A 20,840-nucleotide genomic window follows, 5' to 3' on the forward strand; every position below is an offset into this window, starting at 1 on the left:
ATGCACCCCATCAACCATTTTGTCAACAAACTCCTGACGACTGCATCCAGGGAGAAGGATGCATCCCCAGACTATCTTTATCACCTCCCCCCCTCCCCAGCCTCCCATCAATCTCTGTCGCCAGTAAAGACCTTATCAGCGGTGTTGGTGTCGCTCCAGAAAATGTACTCCTCCGCTTCCCATCTCTCAAGACTTCGCTGGCTCAATAGAAAACTATGCCAACCTGGGCTTTTACCCTCCTGTTTGTTTCCAACATTTGTTCATCTCAGTTGATAGGGAGAGAAAAAAAAACTAGATTTGGAATGCAGGTCGTGTCTGTTCGGACTAGAACTGTTCTCATCTTTTTAAATGATGAATTGGTCCATCTTTGACTGAACAGATGTTGTATTGATTTGGAACACAGCAACTTAATGCATTATTGACAGAAAATACATTTGTAAGTACTCGTTTGGTGGACTTAAAATAAAAAAACTTTAAACAAAAAAAATATGTATAGCTAACCCTAACCCGAATCACACACATTGTAACAAACATCAAACCCCTACCTTTCCTCGAAGAGGATAGACAGAATCACGGAAAGATGTCTGTGTAACCTTTGTCGCCGTTCTGTCGTAAATCCGGAGGGTTGCCACGTTAGTGCGGCTTGAAAGGCTTAGCGACATGCCATCACCCTGCCTGTGTTCACAGCGTGTGTCTCTGTCACTGCCCTGTGACAGCCTACCTCTGTCCTGTCACTCAGTGTCCTTGGTGCCTGGCATTCACAGCCTCGAGGTAGGGGGGCTAACCCAGGCCACGGCCGACCATTAGCAGGCTCCAAGCGACAATGAATAAAACCACAAGGATGTTTTTGGGGAACTGAAATGTGATTTAATCACCACGCTGCCATGGTAAGTATTCTCTGGCTAGGTTTTGGGCTCATATTAGGCTCAACATTATGTACCCAGTCAAGCACCTGGTTTACCTGAGGCTTTTTTGACCAGCACTTTCCCTCGTTTTGTCTGTTTGTGTCACAGAACGGAATGGGAGACCTCCAGGTGAGCAGGGATGGCATCCGTCTGGAGGGGATATCAGAGTTCCTCCTGCCCCTCTACGTCAACGAGATCCAGTCGAGAAAGGTAAGAAAAAACAACAGCGAGGCACAACTGGATTGGCTAATTCTCCCCCCCCCCCCCCCCCCCGAGTCAAAACCAGCCTAAGACCCACAGATCGAAGTATTCTGACGGACTCGTCAAACTTTCTTGAAACTTGAACGTTTCGGGAAGAAAGTCCATGATGTGTGGCTTGATCTGAAGGCGGGGAGCACCCATCAGACGTAGGAACACAGACGAAGACTGTCCCCGTTGTCCCTCTCCAGCCGTGACGGTCTTCTCTCCCCCTCATTTCCTGTCCTCCCGTGTCTGTATCGGGCTCCCCCATCAGCAGGAGATGGGTAATAGGTAATAACATCCTCCTCTGCCTCTCCCAGGCCACATCCAGCCCTACTGGAGATTAGACGATTACGGACAATACCCGCTGGGTTTCCAATCAAGCCCACGCGATAAAGCCCCCCCCACTGCCCCATCCCCCCCCTCCTCCCTCCCGCCTGCCTTCAACCCCGCAACCCTTTGATGTTCTGTAGATTAACTTAAAGAGAAGCTCCAGCACAAATGCTCTTTTTTTTTCTTCTTCTCCCGCTAACTTCATAGGCGTTCTGTTGATGGTTCCCTTTGCAGGGATTTGGTATGGTCGAGGAAAGTAATTTCAGGACCTGGGAGATATGCTTTTGGAGTGCTGTCGATACGGGTGAGGACAAGACTTCGGGCTCGATTTGGTACACTGGACTGATTGAGAAAGTGGATAAAATAGGTAGACGATTGACTTTGATGTGCGGTAGGCTCTTTGATGGCCTTCTTCGTACATCCCGTTCGATGTTGCCATTGATTTACTTGTCAGTGCATATTGAACGTTTCGAAATCTCATTGAACACAGGCACGTTGCGCTGGAGATGCTGAAGAGTTCGGCCCGCTTTTTGACTTGGCCCCCACACACTGGCGCAGTACCACCCCGAGACATTTTTACAGTGTTGTTTACGGACGAGCAATGCAAGGACACCCTTATCTCCTCTCGCCAGAGATTTTTGCGGGAGGGAATCTCTGAAAGGGTTGTTCAATATTTCTCACCTGAGGAAATGTGTCAAGCACTGAGCAGGGGGGGAGAGAAGGATTATGGTTATCCCCTGAGTTGCAGGGAGTTTAGTCATACTACTGTGGATGTAGCGCTTTTTCAGTCTGACTTGCACCACTGATCAATAAGCTATTACAGAGAGCTATGGTGGAGGTACAGCCTTTGGTGTGGAGAACTCTATGTAGATGTCTTGTTTAACTTTGCTCATTTCGTAATAGACCTCTGATGTGATAGGAAATGAGTTAGCCCTGGAAATAAGCTGTTAGAAGAACTACTGTACTGTATATTGAACGATCCAAAGATATTCAATCTGTTAAATCTGCGGATCTCAAACGTCTTTGTGGAAATGCACATGGTGACTGTGTGGGCTCAAGATGAAAGCCCTAAACACGATCTTGGGTGTGAATTGAATAGTGTAATATTAATGACACTGATATTAAGCTGCAGGGGGAAGTTAATCAAATCTCTGCCATTCAAAACTGCTGGCTGTTGTCTCTACGGGATCCAGTCATTCTATAAATAGGTCCGAGCAGGTGTGATTCATTGGAGTGAAGCCTATCCCTCTCTGAGGCGGATACTAACAGGCATGTACACAGACAATTAGGAATGAAATTAGAATGAATTTACACCATTAATTACCGTAACATTTTTACAGCTACATGCATTCATTAAGTAGATATTTGTTCCAAAGTGACAAACATCTGCATATAGCAAATGTGGTAGATAATTAAGGACCAGAACTGTACAGTTCCAACTGTATTACAGTAATTAGTGCCATAGTAAACAAACGCACACAATAACAGGGGCTGGGGTGAGCAGAGTGTGAAGGAAACCTGAATCCCCTCAGGTCGATTTCATTGTTTATTGACTTGAAGCTAAAGGGGGCTAGCATGAAGTGAGGCTTCCACCTCCATCTCATCACGCACCAGCCGAGTCCTGAGACCCTGAAACGTCACACAACTTTTCCACACTTGGACTGCCTTTTCAGAAGTAGTCCTCTGTGCCTCTTGCCTCTGGCCCTGATGCTGCTCATAGTATGCAGGGCAGCACCCGTTGTTTTGGCTCCGCCATGGTAATTTGTCAGTCGGACAGCCTCACTGTAGCTACAACATCAACAGGCTCCATTTATGCGCGTTTGCTCTCGTCTCTGGGCTGACCTTCCCCGCAATGACTAATATCGCTTTCATCCCCTTCCAAAGGAGCGTTCAAGAGAGCCGCATTGAGGTCCACCCCCCAGAGGATACCCGTTAATGCCTGTACACCCTTTTCTTTTAAGTGATACTTCAGTTAGGATTTGGGAAATCCCACCTTGATGAGCCCCCTTCCTGCCCCTCTGGGGGTCCTTCAGAACCTGTGCTCACGATGAGCATGTCATATCCAGCAGGCTCTCGATGAAAACCATCTCAGAAGTTCACCCGCTTAATTGCAGTCTTCCACTCTAAGGGTTTGTTTTCATTCTACTGGAGAAGATTGGTCTGAGGTTGAAGAAAGGCGATTAAAATGCAATGCACCGAATGGGTTATTGAACAGGCAATTACTGTAGCAAAGTTGTATTTTTTCTTAACCATTGTTCCGAGTTAATTACAGAGTAATAATGGCAAGCCATTACAGCTGAAAAACTTTGATTCATTAAGAAAGAATTAAGCGTTAACTCTTTGTTTTTCCCTGTCTCTTCTTCCGGTCTGTTCTTCTCCTCTGGCATCCTCGTTCGTTCCTCTCATGTTTTCCCCAGGACAGCCCATTGGTCTTGCGGGCCGAGAGCAATGTAACACTTAACGCCCGGAACAGCCAAGGCCAACTCACCGGGCAGCTAACAGTGGGTGAGATACCGTCTATTGGCTAGACTGTTTTGTTTTTATTGTTGGTTTTTGGCCTCATACTAATTAAATGATGAATGAGCGCCCTACTAATTTGATTGGCTTAATTAAACTAAAATATTATGTATCTTGATACTTTACTATTTACTACCCATTCTGACCATTTGTTGTTTTAAGACAAAGGGGCTGAAACTGTAAATTGCCTGATCGATCTTCTCTCTTTAATGACTCTAATCAAGTTTAGAGCAACAATTTATCTTTTTTTCTCATCGCCAATTGTCTCCTTCCGCTTGAGGAAACACTGGGAAGTTTTGCAGACATTAACCTTTGAGTCACTTATGGAAAGGGCAATGGATTCTTCTTATTATCGTCAAGTTTAACCATCAGTCAGACCAAATTACCTAAGCAATTTACATGATTAATGACCATTGGAAAGCAAATGACCTACTTATTATCTCGAACGGCTATTGATTCTACCCAGTATAAGTTTAAGATTGATGGTAATTCAACAAGGCTTTTGATATGACATCACCCGTTGCGCTCGACCTTCTCCGGGAAATTGGTGTCTGATTAGGTAGAAACAGCATTTGGGAAATCATCGATTAAATGAGGTGAAACTTGGCGGAAATAATTGACATCCAGTGTGCCAGCTTCTCCCAACTCACAGATGCAAATGCACTGACCATTGACTGATTAGGAGATTATTACACATCTGAAGCTGAAGAAACCAGTATATAGTTGTGGGTAGGTCCTAACACCTGCTGTATTCATCTGCTGTTAATAACTGTCAACATTTGGCATTTGATTGGATTGTGCTTGAAAGTTGCCCATTTCCCATTGATTGAAATGCAATAGAATCAATCTCAGTTCCAATCCTGCAACTCCCGAGCCTTGATACCATTTTCTCGTGTTACTCCACTCCCAATTGAACTGCCTGACCCCCTTCAAGATTCTGAGGCAGTGGAGGTCCAGTGCCAGAGGCTGGTGGTACGGAGCTCAAATTCAGAGAGACTTCTGTTCTCAGCAACTGAGGAGCAGGTCAGCATAGGAACGGACAAACTCACCGTTACCGGTAAATATAGACACTTTTTGGTTTTGTTCTCCATTTAGCTGATAATTAATATGGAACCAATTCTGAGCCAAAATGCTTCACGGTCAGAGAAGGATGTCGGACGTGAAGTAATGTGATGTTGTTTTTTGTGGCTAGGTGCAGAGGGAGCTGTGTTTGGTCACTCGGTAGAAACGCCACTCATCCAGGCGGTCGCCTCACAAGACCTGAAGTAAGCGATGCTCCGTAACATTTGTACCCAGCTTTGGAAATTGAACCGTACAAACGCTATTATCGCCGTCATTCTCTGCAACGCGAAACCACTCAAGTATCTCCCCCCTTTCCCTCATAAAACCCCTCTCAAGTTCAATTTACTCTGCCTTTTTCCTCACTTAACACTCAGTAATAATGACTTGCGCAAGCGTAAACTCATTTACCGTATCAGTTGTTCCACATGGCAACGAGGAAGCGCCTTCGGTTTGGCTTTGTTGGTAAATTAGTGCTGGAGAGGACCCTGTAGGGTATGCATACTCCAGTTCCTGCTCTCCAGCTGCACACATGACCCCAGGCAGTGGTTGTGGGGCATCCATCAACCAGCCATAACGAGTGTGGTTGCGGTCCCACCTCTGTGGTCTTGTATGGAGGGCTCGAATCACAGTTGGCAGACAAACACTGTTCTGGCAGCTAATCACTCTATGGTGAGTTGAATGCTAATGAAGTTGCCCCAGAGCGAAACACATTTGCGTACACACACTTACACATCTACACACACACTTACACACACACACACAGCTCCCACAAGCTTTAGGGGTGACCATCTGCAGTGTAGTCAATATCAGGAAGAGTGAATGTAAAAGAGGGGCATTCTGAATTGCTGACATAATGACGTTTCACATCGATTCAACAGAAGTTGATGTTCGAACATGTTGCATTGATCAGGAAGCATAATTAGCTGATCGACAAACCCATGGTAGCACTTCTATTCAACAATGTCATTTTCTATTGAAAATAAAGAAAAAAAATCTTCTGCTGCAAATGTGTTTCTACTTTTGGAAGCATTTTTGCACCCCTCAGGTTTGCACACAAGGGCTGGCAGGTAACATTTGGATAGCAGTGGGTGATGCTTGTGCCAAAAACCTCAGATGTGAGACTGTGTGAGGGAGAGAAAGAGAGAGAGTGTGTGAGGGAGAGAGGGAGAGCATGAGCATAAACAAAAACAGTTGGTGGGGACAAGCTCTACCTATCCTTGTCACAGTGAAACACAACACACCTGCTGTTTAGCCTTTCCAAGGGACATCTGCTGGGATTGACTTCATAACGACACCCAGTGTGCCATAGACTTTGACTATTTCCATCAACACCTTATGTCACCTTGTAGGTTTCATTAACCCTGCTCTGCGTAGGAACTTTTTTAAGGACCTGCGCTTTGACTTTTTCCCAATAAGGAAGAAGGATACGTTGCAGACCAAAAATTGCCAAGAGAATAGTTCTGCCGTATTGTTATTTCAGCTGAGAAAATGTGTTTCCCTTTCCATTCCTCTGTGATCTTGGTCTGTCATAGAAAGGTGTGTTGGGCTGGATATTTCTGTGTGTTAGCATCTTGGCCTAATTCGTAGCCCGCCGTCAAAGTGGCACAGGGTAAACAGAATACTTGACTGTACATAACTCAGTAAGTTCTGTGAAAGCGTAGAAGCCGGCTTTTGGAATGCAGATGATATTCATTTGCCTTTTTCATAATCCAAATATGTGTCACATTCAAAGGTTCTGGAGATTTAAACGATTTCCAAACCACGCATTTATAGTCGCTTCATTTAAAATTCATTGAAAACATATTTGGGTGGAATAGAATCCATTTGAAACGGTTAAGAGTTATGAAAACACATTTTTCATTGATTGGCTCTCGCTCTTATCTCTGCATGTAAACAAATATTCCACGGTAGGAAAATGTATAATTGCATTAGCCTCTGTATTGCTGAAGGTCAGAATCAGATGCCACAACAGCACATGTGCTCACGAGCAGTACCAGGCTAGAATAATGAACAGGAGGTACGCAACCGTGAACCTTAACGCTGTTCCAGAGTCGACTCTTATCGAGGTGTTGGAAGTCAACACAGGAACTAAGCTCATAATACAAATATTAACATATTGCACAATGCCTCACGCTAAGCTGATTTGATATTCCATTAAAGCCTGCATGGCAATGAATTCTCATTAGCTGAGACACAAATAAATAAAGATGAGGTGGATACGACTTTTAGTAGATTACATGAAGACGAAGAAAAAAAACGTTCCAAAGTCTTTGGGAAGTTTTGTAATGTAAAGTGTTAAATCAAACCAAAGTTCCAAGTTTTAAGTGCAGGACTTGGAATCAGCTTTCGTCGTCCGCGTCATTGTAATCACTTCCACAAGTTAGGGGAAAAAACCCAAAGTAGGATAACAGTAGACGCGTGCCTCATGCTACATAGGTCACTGGTAGCTGTGTGTGTTGCTGTCGTTGTCAGGCTGGAGTCCCCGACGCGCACCCTGACCATGGAGGCCCCCAGGGGAGTGGAGGTCAGCGCCCGGACGGGGGGGCTGAAGGCCTTGTGTCGGAAAGACCTGCACCTCCAGTCCACCGAGGGAGAGGTGAGGAGCATGCGGAACCTCCCCGTCCGGGGGCCTCCATTAACATCAAATGCATTATCATAATTAGGTCCATTATTGCTCGAGGGTTTCACCCTCTAGCCTTGGCCTGACTTGTCACGGTCTCATTTTTTGTAATTGTGTTCGTGTATTCCCAATGCAGCCCCAGTGCCCCACTCACACAGATTGAATTAGCTTTCCAATTTATTTGTTGGAAGGAGTGTCATGGCTCCAAGCAAAGCCAGAGCACCCACACCTTCGAAGAGCCACAAAACACCACTGATTCCGTCTTCCCCGGTCAGATCTTTTTAGACGCCGCCGCTGTCCGACTGGAGACCCTGCCCCTCGGCACCTACGCCGCGTCCTCAGGCCCCTCCTCCTCCTCTCCCCGGGCACAGAAGGTGTACGAGGTGTGCGTCTGCCCCAGCGGCAAGCTCTACCTCTCCCCCGCCGAGAGCAGCTCCACCTGCCAGGCTGTCGGCAACATCTGCCTCTGGAGCTGACCTGGCACTGGCGCCGGCGGAGACCTCGTGGCCCTGGTTCGAGGACCCGTCTACCTGCTGGGGGTCTGCCTCGTCATCCGACTACGCACCAGAGACGGGCACCGTTTGGTGACGTCCGACTCTAGGCCTGTCCATAGCGCATGCCCGAGGGCAGCAGTAACTGTCGCCCGTCACAACATGCAGTCCACCACGGAAGGCCTTGGGGTGCTCTCCGCTGCTCCCTCGCCAACAGTCCGGAACTTTCCAGCACTGCAGATTCCAGAGATAAACGCCTTATGCATCAGTTAGTTCCTGATAAGGAGAAAGGGCAGGGAACACAGGTGCCTTTTCTATAGAACAAGGAACACGGAGTAGACTATACTTTGTCGGGGTGTCTGCATCTTGCATAGAACAGTCGAGGGAGCACAATTCTGCCATTTTCTTCTTTAGTTATTCACAACTTTTTGGAGTGTTGGGTCTTAAGAGAATGCTTGATTCCCATTGTTCATGTTATTACTTACTGTTTAGGATTTCCCATGTTCAATTGATGTTTTCTATACTGTATTCCAAATGTCTATACTGTACTTTGAAACAAAACTGTTTTGATAAAGACATTTGAAATGGTACTGATAAAATGATACAAGTAGCGTACTTACAAAGATACCTTTAAAAAAAAAAACTGCATACAGTTTACAAGATCCTTAAAATAAAGGTAAGATACCTGGTTCATTTTGATAAAAGTGTATTTTTTGCAGTGTATGTATAGTGTGTTACTTTGGGTAATCCAGCTCAGCTCAGACCAGGCCTTGGCCATATGTCATACATATAGCCAAATACACCAAGTTCTTCTAAAGAGAAAAGTTTATGTCCAGCACCAGCAAAGTACCCTGACGGTTGCTCAGGCCTTTCACTGTCTCCATTACTGTCTCCATTACTAGGTCTCCTGCGTGGAGCCCATTCTTGCTCCGCCATCCCATCCCATGGCCCATGAACCCCAGCAGCAGATCTCAGAGAAGCAGCCGTGCGTCAACTTGGCCGACCAGACAGTCACTTCTGCTCCACTTCCTGGTTGACCTGTGTCCGGCACCACCCCCTCCCACAGAGCTGAGAGAACAGGGTATGAACCATGTCAGCGGTCTGACTGTTTTTGTTTCCGTTTTTGTATGGTTCTGATGTCGTTATACTACAGTTCTAATATGCTAGCTTTAGCTGTGCACGTCCTGCACAATATGCTTTGGGATGTTTTATATTCCACACAGTGATGGACTGTGTACTGTTATTTCAGTACTGTTTCAATTTGGAGCAGTCAGGAACAAAATAGGCCATGTAAAAATGATAAAGGCATAAAAGGGTAAGGATATTCTTAGAAATAAAATGGTTTAAGTGATGGGTCAACAGGTCTAGGAAATAGTAATGAACTCTTGTTGTATTAAACCACATAGATAAACGTATGGGAATCAATACAATTATGCAAATACCACTAAATCCAACAGTCATATCTGTGGCATTTGTTCTCCTCTTTTGTTAATTGGATTTTGTGTTACTGTGTTTATAACAAATTGAAGTGGGTCAGGAGATTGGATTACTGGACTCCTGCCAAAGCGGAGTTACACTGAGCCACAAAAGGAGGAAGGATTTGAGGAGTTTCTCTTTAGTATGGAAGATATGCTGTTTGATGTGAGATTTCGCTGCTTTTCAAGCAAGAAGTTCTGAAAGGTTGACAGGTGTTTGTGCAGAAACTGGATCAAATGTTGCTTTTTAAAACTTTTTGGTATCCACCTTTTGCAAGTGAATTTACACAACCATGTTTCCCTTTTCAAAAAAGGTTTTTAGATTTTTCTGTCATGGCTGCAGCTTAATTTATTTACAAAAAAGTGACTCTAAATGTGTAACAATGGATGCCATGTATTCATTTATTGCCAAACAAATCATAAACCATCCTTCTTTTATCTCTTTCACTCTGTAGAATTCATTTTTATTGAAATCCATTCATTATTGTGGATTAAGGTACAGAGGTCCTGTTGGGCACACATTAAAGATCTGTTTCATGTTATAGCTATTGATGGCTTTAATGGACATGTTCATTTGTGAAAACTTGAAAATGCTATTTGAAGAAAGTAGGTTGAAAAACTGGCTAAGCAATAGTAAGTACTACAATACCCAAGACCCCAATCTGTTACTTGGATCCATTAATGAGAATGGAAAGGTATAAGATGAGCTATGACAGTCGTATTAACGGCTGACGTGTCATTTAAGTTGTGTAAGTATGCCTTTTATTCAGACTTAAATATTCTCTGTTCATCTCTTTCGCAGACCCAGTGTCAAATTATCCATTACAAGGCAGTTTCCCCTCACACAGCAGTGAGTATTGCTCTTATAAGAATACTGGGGCCATGCTGTTTAAAGAATGCTATTTCAATGTTTATACCCTGCAGCAATTCTCACCATAATTGGGGATTGCCACCCCAGGACTGTTGAATTGACACCAGGTATGTGCTGCCACCTGTTGGGTTAATGATGCCTTTAACAAGCACATAGCATTGATGTAGTGAGTTTTGCATGTGCTCTAAGTGTGTGTGTGTGTGTGTAATGTGAGTTATTAGTTCACAAGCTTCACAAATACAGCAAGACCAAAACAGAGAAAAGGGGACACTTTTTTTATTTTTTATATTCCCATTCTAAAGAGTAAGAACACTGACATAATTTAGTTATTTCAATACCTGGAATGGTAGCAATGATTATTTAAAATCAGAATAAAAAGCATGGTTGCATTTGTTTGAACAAATGTAACTTTACAAGGATTGCTGACGTAGTAGCTAGAGGTGGCACATTAATGCTCATGTTACAGCAGCACCGGCTCCTTGCCTAAGCAGATATGTAAAGAAATGGCCAATACTCACTTAAAACATCTTTGATTTCAACAACATAAAAAAATGGATTCCCACCACCAGGCAGAATTGATATGAGTGGAAATCTGGAAAATAATATCATTTTAAAACACAGCGGCTGGCTGTGTGGTTCTAGTGCCGTTCTCCTGATTCTTCTTCGGTGGGGCTGGTCTTGCGCCTGTCGATGCCCTTGTGTTCCAGGATGTGTTTGTAGGGGCAGACCGGTCTCCTGCTGCAGCCCATGTTCCTCCAGAAGAAGCACTCCCTGGAACTGTGTCACCGGGATGAGGTCCCGTTATTCTCTACTTTCATGTTACTCACACCAAAACCTTTCTGAGATGGGTTTATATGGCAACAGGAGGTGGTACAATCTGTGGCACCAACACAACTAATTTATGTATTTGTAGTTTTGTTTAAGTGCTGTTTGACATTATCCTTTTTGTATACATAAGTTAATATTATGCACAGTTAAAGTGGATATTTACATGAAATTGTTGCTTGCTCATTGTACTGGGGCCCTGGTAGCACTATGGTTAAGTGTGTACCATGTAAGCTGAGGCTGTACTACCGGGGTTTGGATCTTACTTGAGCCATTGACCTACATGTCCTCGCCTCACTTTCCTTGTCCATATTCACTGGTCTGTCTCAAATGAAGCAGAAATTATCTACTTTCAAATGCATCTTTAAAAATGTATGTTCAGCATCTTCAGGGTTTTTTTTTTGGACAGTGTGCTCAGGTTTTTTTTCTATTTAAGTCCAGTTATGGATTTATCATGTTAGTTACATAATTCTTGAAAAGAAAAACTGAAAATGTAATTTTGGTTTTGTGCCGTCTGTCCACCCCTTTTAGCTGGCTGTGTAGGTTGCAAAATGACTGGCCTTACCTCAACCACAAATCTCTGTAGTATACTTTTAGATCTATGCAATATGCATTAATACTAAATCAAACTTTTCTTCAGATACTGTAATGTCAGTGAGTTTGTCTTTTAGTAATGTGAAAATGTAAGTACAACCCTAACTATTGTCTTTCTCCAAATATTTGAACATTATGGGCACTTGATATGAATTGAATCAACAGGCAATAATAGTTCAACTGCCCCAGCTGCGCCGGCTACAAGCACACTTAATTTCTGAAATTGTACCCCCTCTAATTGGGTGTGCTCAAGCCTTCGGCGAGAGCACAACCTTTGTTCTCTCACATATATTTATTTATTATTGTTTATTTTCGCCCCCCCTAAGGATCAGTCAATATTTGGACTACATACACAACGGCGGTGTCAAAAGGTTCGTCTTGGTAGCGATTGCGTTGGTTGTATTTTTATTTACGTTCCGTTGCATGGTTTAAGTATAAATTGTGGTGAAAAGTGAAGCTAACGGTGGCTAATTTGCTAGCCACAGTCACTGACGTTACTAACGTCACGAAAACACGCGTGACTACCTGTAGCAGAACATTCGTTTCACATCTGTTAACTTGGGGGATAGCTAGGCTAACTATAGCTTTACTGCAAGGCAGCTGCAGGAACGCCACAAGCAAAGAGGCCAGGGTGATAACTATTTACTCATTTTACTTTGTGATGTGAAACACAATTATGAAATGTAATGTACAATATTAGCTGATATTATTAAGGAAGTAGGCCCACATCTACTTTTGGAAACGGTAGTCTACTATTTCACTGAAGCATTAGCATCATGACATTAGTCTCTGTTGCCCGGGCAACACATACTACAGTGGTCTATGATGCATCTGTTTTCAATCTTTAAAATAAACATTCCTCACAAATACATTTTCGTTGTAGGATTTATTATGACATTAGATTACAAGTAACCGATTTGTGGGTGAAATGATCATTACCTGTGGTTTCAAACCAGTGTTGCTCACTGCAACGCTGTAGCCTACGCGAGACACTACAAAAACATCTACACAGCTGTAGGAAGTCAAACGGCGACAGAACATGTTCGGCACTCCCCTTACTTAAATCAAAAGTCTATCTAACTACTAACCTGAACTTCATTGCCACAGCCTAAACTTTGTCAATCTGTTCATGAAAATAATTTATTTCAGCCTAAACCGTACAACGGAACGTTAAATCCAATTCAACCAACGCAATCGCTACCAAGACGAACACAGCAGTAGTCTACTAGTACTGTACCGTAGTAGTACAATTTACCGGGGGGCAGCTTCTCCACACAGGGCTATATCGCATTTTGCGTTGTTACTGACAATGATCGCTACCAGTGAGCTTTTTATGAATGAGCAATTTTCCACTAAATAAATGTCAAGCTTATTTACGTTTTGGGGGGCATATTTTAAGTTAGCAGATGGGACTGTCTGAATCGCGATTCCATCTTCTACTGCCGGGTAACGTCGTAGAATAATCTTCAAAGGGGGTTCTTTATTAATGAATGAATGCAATGAGTAGGCTACATGCCTGAAAATATCACGAGAAGGGAAAAACTTAAAATGACGTTTAAGTCATAGAGATTAGGTCCATTTTTACACCGGTCTGCCAAATGTATTCGTTTTGATTCAACGATGAGGCTGCCTCTTGCAGGGGAAATGAGAAGACATCTATTTCATTCTACACTTCACTCGTATTTTCAGTTGTAAATGAGCAGCAAAAAAAAAAATGCTTTGAAATCTATTTAATCTTTATAAATAATAAGTATGCATTTTCATATAAAATATACAGAAATCAGTTGTAAAAATGTCATTCAAAAACGGACCCCTGTGCAACCGACGCAAGCAAGCACACCCTACAATTTCCCCAGAAATTGTACCCTCTCTAGTTTACATTACATTTGTCCGACAATGATTTTTCTAATAGAATACAAAAAGGTGAACAACATGACAACTAGCTTCACTGAGAGTAAAAGCAGTGTGCTTGTCCAGTGGTTCCTCACCTGCTTTGGCAGTTTTCAGGCAGGTCCACAGCCTGCCTCGCAGCCTTGGACATGCCCATGTGTGTGGGGATTCTGTCTGGGTAGCGAACAGTCATCCTGGAGCCATGGAGGTCATGGCCCTGATGATGGAAAGGGCATTTCCGTTTATTCATTTAGCGTACACTTTTATCCAAAGCCATGGACAAGTAGCGCATTTCGTAAGTGCACAGTTGTAACAGGATTATAGTGGTTAGTGGAATGGAACTGTCTGCATTTTACAAAACAACATCTAACATCTCAACCACATGGTGCCCTTAGTTAAAATGATTCATTTAGGTAGAGTTTGTAGAGAGTCTGTTTAGGGTGGAGGCGTTTCCACTGGCTCACTAGGAAAGGGCGTATACAAGAAAGGCTATGACCTAACACAGCAGCATCAGAATCAGAATGGGTTCAAATCCAGCTCAGGGCATGTCATACAGATCTCTCTCCCTCCCTGCTTTCCTGTCTGTCTACAACTATCCTTTCAAGAAATAAAGCCAAAAATGGCAGGGAAAAATATGATGGATTACAGTGCAAGGACGTTGAGAACATTTCCTAACAGTACTTGTTTACACAGGGCTCATTTCTGGAACTATGCTCTCAACTGGATGCCTTTCTAGTCACCCATTTCCCATACGACGTTGACAAAAGACACTCACATGTAACTTTTGGATGGCAACATCACAGTGGCTCTTGCTGGTGAAATTGACAAAGGCACATCGTCTGCTATTCAGCTGCTTCACACTGTGAACCTCTCCAGCACTGCAAGAGAAGACAAGTCACCAGCTTCAAGACTGCAGCGTCCATGATGCATATCAAAAAACTGTACTAATATAACTCCATTTGGATACATTGAGAAGTGGTACATAGGTCACAGCTATCTGCCTCTGCAGACCATACAGCCAGGGGTCAGAGGTCACAGCTATCTGCCTCTGCAGACCAGTGAGCTACGGGTGTGATTAGGTGGAAGTCACTCACATGCTGAACAAGTTCTTCAACATGGATTCCGTTACCGTTTGGCCCAGGTTCCCAACCCAAACAGGAAATAGTTCGCTGTCCAAACATTTAAGCAAGGCGTTAAATAAAATGTAGTTAGGGTGTGTTGTCATCTCACATCGGCAGGTTCACACACTGTTCTCGTTACAACTACATGAACACAAACAATAACACAGTCACTTACAGTTGTGCTTGAGGCATTTCCTGCTTGGGTTTGACTGCGCTGTTTAGCTGTTGGGTCTGTGCTTTGGTTGGGGGCTGGATCTGGGGATTGGTTGGGGTTGGGGCCCGGAACCATGAGGGGGGAGAGGCAGCAGAATTCGGGTAGACTCCATTAGTAATAAACGAGGCCCCTGGGATAAGCACACAGAGCATTTGGTTATTTACCACCACGGACATATTTCAAAACCTCAAGTAACAAGTGATACGTTTTAGATTTGACCAATACACGCTGCACTATGCGAGTCACTAGGCATATTAAAGCCTATAGTAGTTATTCCAAGTAGAATAGGTTTAATACCTTCCTCTTACATGTCAAGTATGTGTCAATACAGGGGCATTGTTTTTTGAGAAATAATATTACAAGGTGCATCAAGTTTCTTTGGCAAGCCTACCAGAAATCTTTGACAGCGCCTCAAGAGCTTTCTTCACTGTGCCATGAATAATTAAGGCATTTGAGCTCTGCTCTCGAGAGTAGCCAAACTCCTGCAATATTAAAAAGGTAGTGTTCAGGTAAGAGGCAAAAGAGAGAAACGTATACCCAAATTATACAGTTTAGCAGACATTTCTCTACTGATGACTCAAATTAACCCTTGTGTTCTCTTCGGGTCATTCGGACCCATCAGTCATTGTTACCCACCGTCGTATTGCGACAACTTTTCTGCATGCAAAAACAAAGTGAAGCATTTTCTTTTAACCGTCGGGCTGTCTCAGACCCTCCACATTGCAAAGGTTAAAAAATTATTTTTATTTGTTTTTGTATTGGGTAAAATTGGGTAAACACAACAATGGTTCGTTATGAACCTTTGGGTCATGTGACCCGAAGGCAGCACAAGGGTTAAACCAATTCCTCATAACAGCAGTCAAAGTAAAAGCCCCGTTCTAACACACAGTAGACCCATGAGAGTGGGTACTACTACTGACCATTAGCTGTATTATCTGAACCCTCATGAGCTCCTGGGCAGCATCTACACAGGAGCTGTCTAACTGTAGGACCTCCTTAAAGGCCTGGGCAGCCTCATCATATCTCTGAAGGGGGAAACAAGCAAAGGGTTAAAGAGAGAGACACAAAACTCCTCATTGTCTTGTGGGTATCCAGGCATGAAAGAAGAGGGACAACTTCCTGGTTCATTACGAGGCTGCTGGATCAATGCCAGGCCTCGGTATGCATCAGGAGGATAGGTGCCAGTTTACTAGGTAAACATTTTCAAAAGACAAGAGGGAACATCCAAGCCACGATAGACAAATCACACCTGGCAACCTACAGGCCCCGGTGACTGATAACGATACCTGCAGACCGGCCAGAGCTCTTCCCTTCCTGTAAAGGCCCTTGACCCAGCCAGGACACAAGTTGAGGGACAACTCAGCATCGGTCAACGCCCTCTCATACTCCTGCATCTTCTCGAAGCAGAAGGAACGGTTGCCAAACAACCTGGAACAGAGTGCAGAGTTGACCTCAAAATCTGGCATGTGTAGAAGATAATAACCGGTGTCTAGATTCAAATGTTACACAGTCAGAGCGCTTCTTACCTATATTCTTTGGGGTTATACTTAATTGCATCTGTAAAATACTTCACAGCCACATCAAAACGGCCATTGCTTGCAAACTTGTTTCCCATTACTGTAAAAAAAAAAAAAAAGTGATTTTGTGGCTTTTCATTAATAATCAATCAAAATCAAAATTGTCATCTCTTATGATTTACCGGCAAGCTCTGTACTAATTTTTTGTAAATCTTCAGACTTTGGAATGGGCAAATTCTGTAAAAGATAAAGAAAAGTTAGAAAATTCACACATTTTAGCCAATAACAATAATGGTCTACCATGTCTGAGTTTTAAATGATTATGTTAACTTTCTGTACCTGTTTTACACCATTCTTTTCTTCATTTGGCTTTGTTTTCAGTTGGCTGACCGGAGCTGGAATCTTCTTCTCGGTCTTATTCTCTGGCTTAGGCTTGAGTTCAAATTTACGCTTGGCTATGTCAACAGCTTTGGATATAAAACAGCTGGAGAGGTCCAGCTCTTGCTGCAGAAACCATAGAGAAGACCAGTCCATATTTAAGGAGTACTTTGCTCTACCCTACTATACTCTAACACTATATACTATATATGACACTAACCACAACACAACTTAAATCTATCAATATAACTGTTGCCGCACATTTTTACCTCGCATTGCCCAGACAAGCTCTCTTTATCATCTTCATCCTCACTGGAATCCTCTTCGCTGCTGCTGCCACTGTTGCCGGAATTACTGGATGCAGCAGGTTTACTGGATGCAGCAGGTTTACTGGATGCAGCAGGTTTACTGGATGCAGCAGGTTTACTGGATGCAGCAGGTTTACTGGATGCAGCAGGTATACTGGATGCAGCAGGTATACTGGATGCAGCAGGTATACTGGATGCAGCAGGTATACTGGATGCAGCAGGTATACTGGATGCAGCAGGTATACTGGATGCAGCAGGTATACTGGATGCAGCAGGTATACTGGATGCAGCAGGTATACTAGATGCAGCTGGTTTATTAGATGCAGCTGGTTTTTCTTGTGCTTCTGTAGCAGTGGTCTCTTTAGAATTCTTAAGTACACCTTTACCCTCCGCCACCTTACACTGCGTGTCATCATTATTATCCTGTCAAAATATGTTTTTCATTCAAACAATGCTCCAAGGTTACTGGGAAACAGACATTGGTAGAAAGAGACAGATGACTAACCTCTAACAAATGTTCTGTGTTAAGTTTTAGTTTATCCGATTTCTCTAGGCGTCTCCTCTCCCTTTGTCTCTGTTGGGCAGACATTTTTTAATTGTACTTTTCCCACTTGCTTAAATAATTTGCTTGTAATCAACCGGCAAACCTCGGGATTTTGACAGTGAAACTCACCAATTTTCTAAGCCGCTTTTTCTCTGCTCTCTCCTTGCTCTTCTCCTCCTCTTCTAATAGTTTAAAATGCTACAGAAAGCACAACAAAAGTTCAGTGAGGTCAGCATACACAATTGTCTTCGCTTTCATTATTTGTATTTGTATTTGTATTAAAGCGCTCACAGTTTCAGCTGAATATGTGGTGGTGGAGAGCACTGTGGTTTCGGGTTTCTTTTGCCGCCTGACTGGAGGCCTGGTCGACAGTTTTTTGGCCAAGAACTCTTTGGAAACTCCACAGTACACACTCGTAGGGACGTCATCGTTTGGTCTGCCGTCATCATATTCATAACCCCCCTGCAGGTAACAGATATTGTTGTGCTCGTCTAAACCTGCAAATCAGAATAGATTTCACTCAGTGATATGTTATGAGGTTATAAGAAGATTCTTTGTGACAGGACAAAAACAATATGAATAGCAAATAAAGGGGGGAACTAGTTCCCCCAGACATAAAAGTAAAAGGCTATACTGATACTAGTAAACACGATTATACAGTGGGTGGAAAAGACTTCAGAACCTAACGAGACAATGAATAACGATCATCAACATGTTGCCCAATGACAAAATTCACAACTTATCAGCGGTGTTAATAATGGGGATGAGTATAGCAGTTTGACTGCAGATCAGAAGGTAGTATGTTCAAATCTTCCCTATACATTGATTTCTATAAAACTGTCTACTAAAATGACTAAATTATTACATCACTGCAGACAGTCATCATGACACGTTTGTGTGCATCATTAATGTTCAAGTACTGCTTCTTACCAAGAAGTCCAATTCTTACATCTCGGCCTTTAGATTCTTCATGTGCAATTTCCAAGACTGTTTCCTGTCATGAGAAAAACAGGTCATTTAATTACATGTATGTTCATAACACAATGAGCAGGCACATGAACAATGAAAAAAAACGCTGTTGGGAAGGGAGTGGAGGGGCATATAGGGACAGGCATAGTAACACACACACACAATGAACAATATACATATGTACAAAGTTTGTACATACCAAACTTTCATTATGTATCAGTTTCTAGCTTCTGATACAGCTGTGTAAATGGCATTGTAAACATATGGCAGTAGTGCAAAAATGGGGAGCCGCAAGACTGCGACGCACGTCCTACTCGTCGTCATATCTCTGTACTACACGCTTGACGCTGGGAACTCCGTTGTGATTACATTGAGAGCAGAACATGTATCTTCCCTACCTGTAGGCCTAGTCGCTATCTAGTTGTTTATGATCATTGGCCTATGCACTTTTGTAAAGCTCTCTCTAAGAAGTCGCTTTGGATAAAAGCGTCTGCTAAGTTCAATGAATAAATGTAATGTAACTATACATCCTCGCGATGTTTTTTGTTTCTTTCAGAAGTTCAAAACACCATCACGACTTGCGAAAAACATTCCATTTCCTTAAATATCCTTGACAATCATGAACTGATTCATTTCCGCGTTCGTCGCGGTCGATCACAAATATTTATTTGGCCTAGGGTTGCCGTGAGCTTCTACTAGAGTTACGTTGCAGTAATGCTTGACTAAACCAAACAAAAAACGAATTTGGTACTTACGACCATGCGGAGGTCAGCGTCGTCTACAAGGAAAAACAGACATTGCAAACATGTATAAATCAACTTCAGGTTAAGCCATCTACAATCAAAACACACTAGAGCTAGCCTACAGTACCACATTAGCAAAATACTGAAAAATCGTTAATACTGGCATTTTAGTGGCATCCAAACTTTAAAAACACTCAACCCACCAACACTTAAATAAGTCAGCTAAGTTAGCATTTCCTCAATCTAAGTTTGTTTGGCTTTGCTAGCAAAGCTGCCTATTTTTTGCTTAGCAACTTTGTACCAAACAAAATAAATACATTCGCTTACCTGGTTCCACTTGTCTAAATCTAGCCATATTTAACGACGGCTATATCTTTAGGATATATAATACGACTGAATTTAAAGTAATTAAGTTAACTAAATCATATTGTTTAATGTTACGGGCTTCCACTCCACAGCGTCGATGTTGGACTTTGAACTTATTAGCTACTAGTTGGCTAGCTAAAAACTTACTGAACACATGAGCCAACTCTTCTTCAATGGAATCGACTTTACGAAATGCATTTGCTACCACCTATCAACGTGGAGTGGCAAGTACATGACTGAATGCAAAATATAGGCTACTGACCACATTTTTGATATAACATGCAACAATTTGAAAGAGTTTAAAGATATATTTTATGTATTATAACATATATAATTGTATATATTCAGACTTGCCTTCAAATGGGAGATACAGGTGTGACAAGAGCAAACTATTCTTCGATGGCCTTGCCCACTACAGGCCTACTTGCCTCTCAACTGGAGGTGTCAAGAACAAACGTGGCCTTCACTGCAGGGAAGTCTTCCTGATGGGAAGAAAACTGCTCACTCCAACATCTATACCAATAGGTGTTGAACAGCAGATCCCGACCATCTTAGCAAGTATAACAGTCAGTATGGAGTAGAGAAGCCTGAAGATCATTAGCCAGCTTCTGGTTCAAGTATGCAGAATTATTTTATATGGTATCCCTCATGATAAGCCCCATAGTGCAATATTTAATGTTTGCTATCAATGGCATCAACAGAATCTGAAAATGCAGTTCCTTCAAGGAGGGCAATGGCCACCTCCAGCTCACACCCTGGCCTTCCCAAGCAGAGGAAAGGTGAACAGAAGTCTGGATCCATTGAGGATCCCCAGGGCCTCACCTCACATCCCATCACCGTTAAGAGACCTCAGGAAG

At 42.9% G+C, this 20,840-nt stretch overlaps 2 protein-coding genes across 5 annotated transcripts in view; one reads left to right on the forward strand and one right to left on the reverse strand.

The window, feature by feature from the left end:
* Positions 1–11,117, forward strand: part of LOC134009616 (zeta-sarcoglycan) — a 23,236-nt gene extending 12,119 nt beyond the window's left edge. For 3 of the 4 annotated variants that reach the window (XM_062449167.1, XM_062449168.1, XM_062449169.1), the window contains exons 3-10: positions 1,014–1,115; positions 3,896–3,983; positions 4,930–5,052; positions 5,188–5,260; positions 7,530–7,653; positions 7,953–8,844; positions 9,071–9,249; positions 10,446–11,117. In XM_062449167.1, coding sequence (XP_062305151.1) covers positions 1,014–1,115; positions 3,896–3,983; positions 4,930–5,052; positions 5,188–5,260; positions 7,530–7,653; positions 7,953–8,153 — 711 coding nt within the window. In that variant the 3' untranslated portion in view covers positions 8,154–8,844; positions 9,071–9,249; positions 10,446–11,117. Of the gene's footprint in view, positions 1–739; positions 888–1,013; positions 1,116–3,895; positions 3,984–4,929; positions 5,053–5,187; positions 5,261–7,529; positions 7,654–7,952; positions 8,845–9,070; positions 9,250–10,445 lie in introns of all 4 variants that reach the window. The other variant, XM_062449170.1, reaches the window with a different exon arrangement.
* LOC134009615 (uncharacterized) lies at positions 10,775–20,129 on the reverse strand. The gene is made up of 18 exons (XM_062449166.1): positions 19,945–20,129; positions 19,630–19,652; positions 18,836–18,899; positions 18,197–18,402; positions 18,035–18,103; positions 17,867–17,935; positions 17,323–17,784; positions 17,015–17,179; positions 16,858–16,912; positions 16,685–16,775; positions 16,445–16,586; positions 16,079–16,183; positions 15,550–15,640; positions 15,120–15,288; positions 14,918–14,992; positions 14,599–14,701; positions 13,922–14,040; positions 10,775–11,291 (listed from the first exon to the last, which is right to left on the reverse strand). The coding sequence occupies exons 1-18, from the start codon at positions 19,970–19,972 to the stop codon at positions 11,153–11,155; spliced, it is 2,175 nt and encodes a 724-aa protein (XP_062305150.1). The 5' UTR covers positions 19,973–20,129; the 3' UTR covers positions 10,775–11,152.
* Positions 20,130–20,840: the final 711 nt, after the last annotated feature.

This window comes from Osmerus eperlanus, chromosome 23 (genome assembly GCF_963692335.1).
Source record: "Osmerus eperlanus chromosome 23, fOsmEpe2.1, whole genome shotgun sequence".
Taxonomy (NCBI): Eukaryota; Metazoa; Chordata; class Actinopteri; order Osmeriformes; family Osmeridae; genus Osmerus; species Osmerus eperlanus.

What these genes read in the sequence shown, in the direction of transcription:
- LOC134009615 (XM_062449166.1), bottom strand. Translation starts at nt 19,972, where the DNA reads ATGGCTAGATTTAGACAAGTGGAACCAG. An exon ending in AAAAGAATGGTGTAAAACAG is followed by an intron (nt 16,913 to 17,014) that starts GTACAGAAAGTT and finishes TATCTTTTACAG; the next exon opens with AATTTGCCCATTCCAAAGTC. An exon ending in GGCGCTGTCAAAGATTTCTG is followed by an intron (nt 15,289 to 15,549) that starts GTAGGCTTGCCA and finishes TGCTTATCCCAG; the next exon opens with GGGCCTCGTTTATTACTAAT.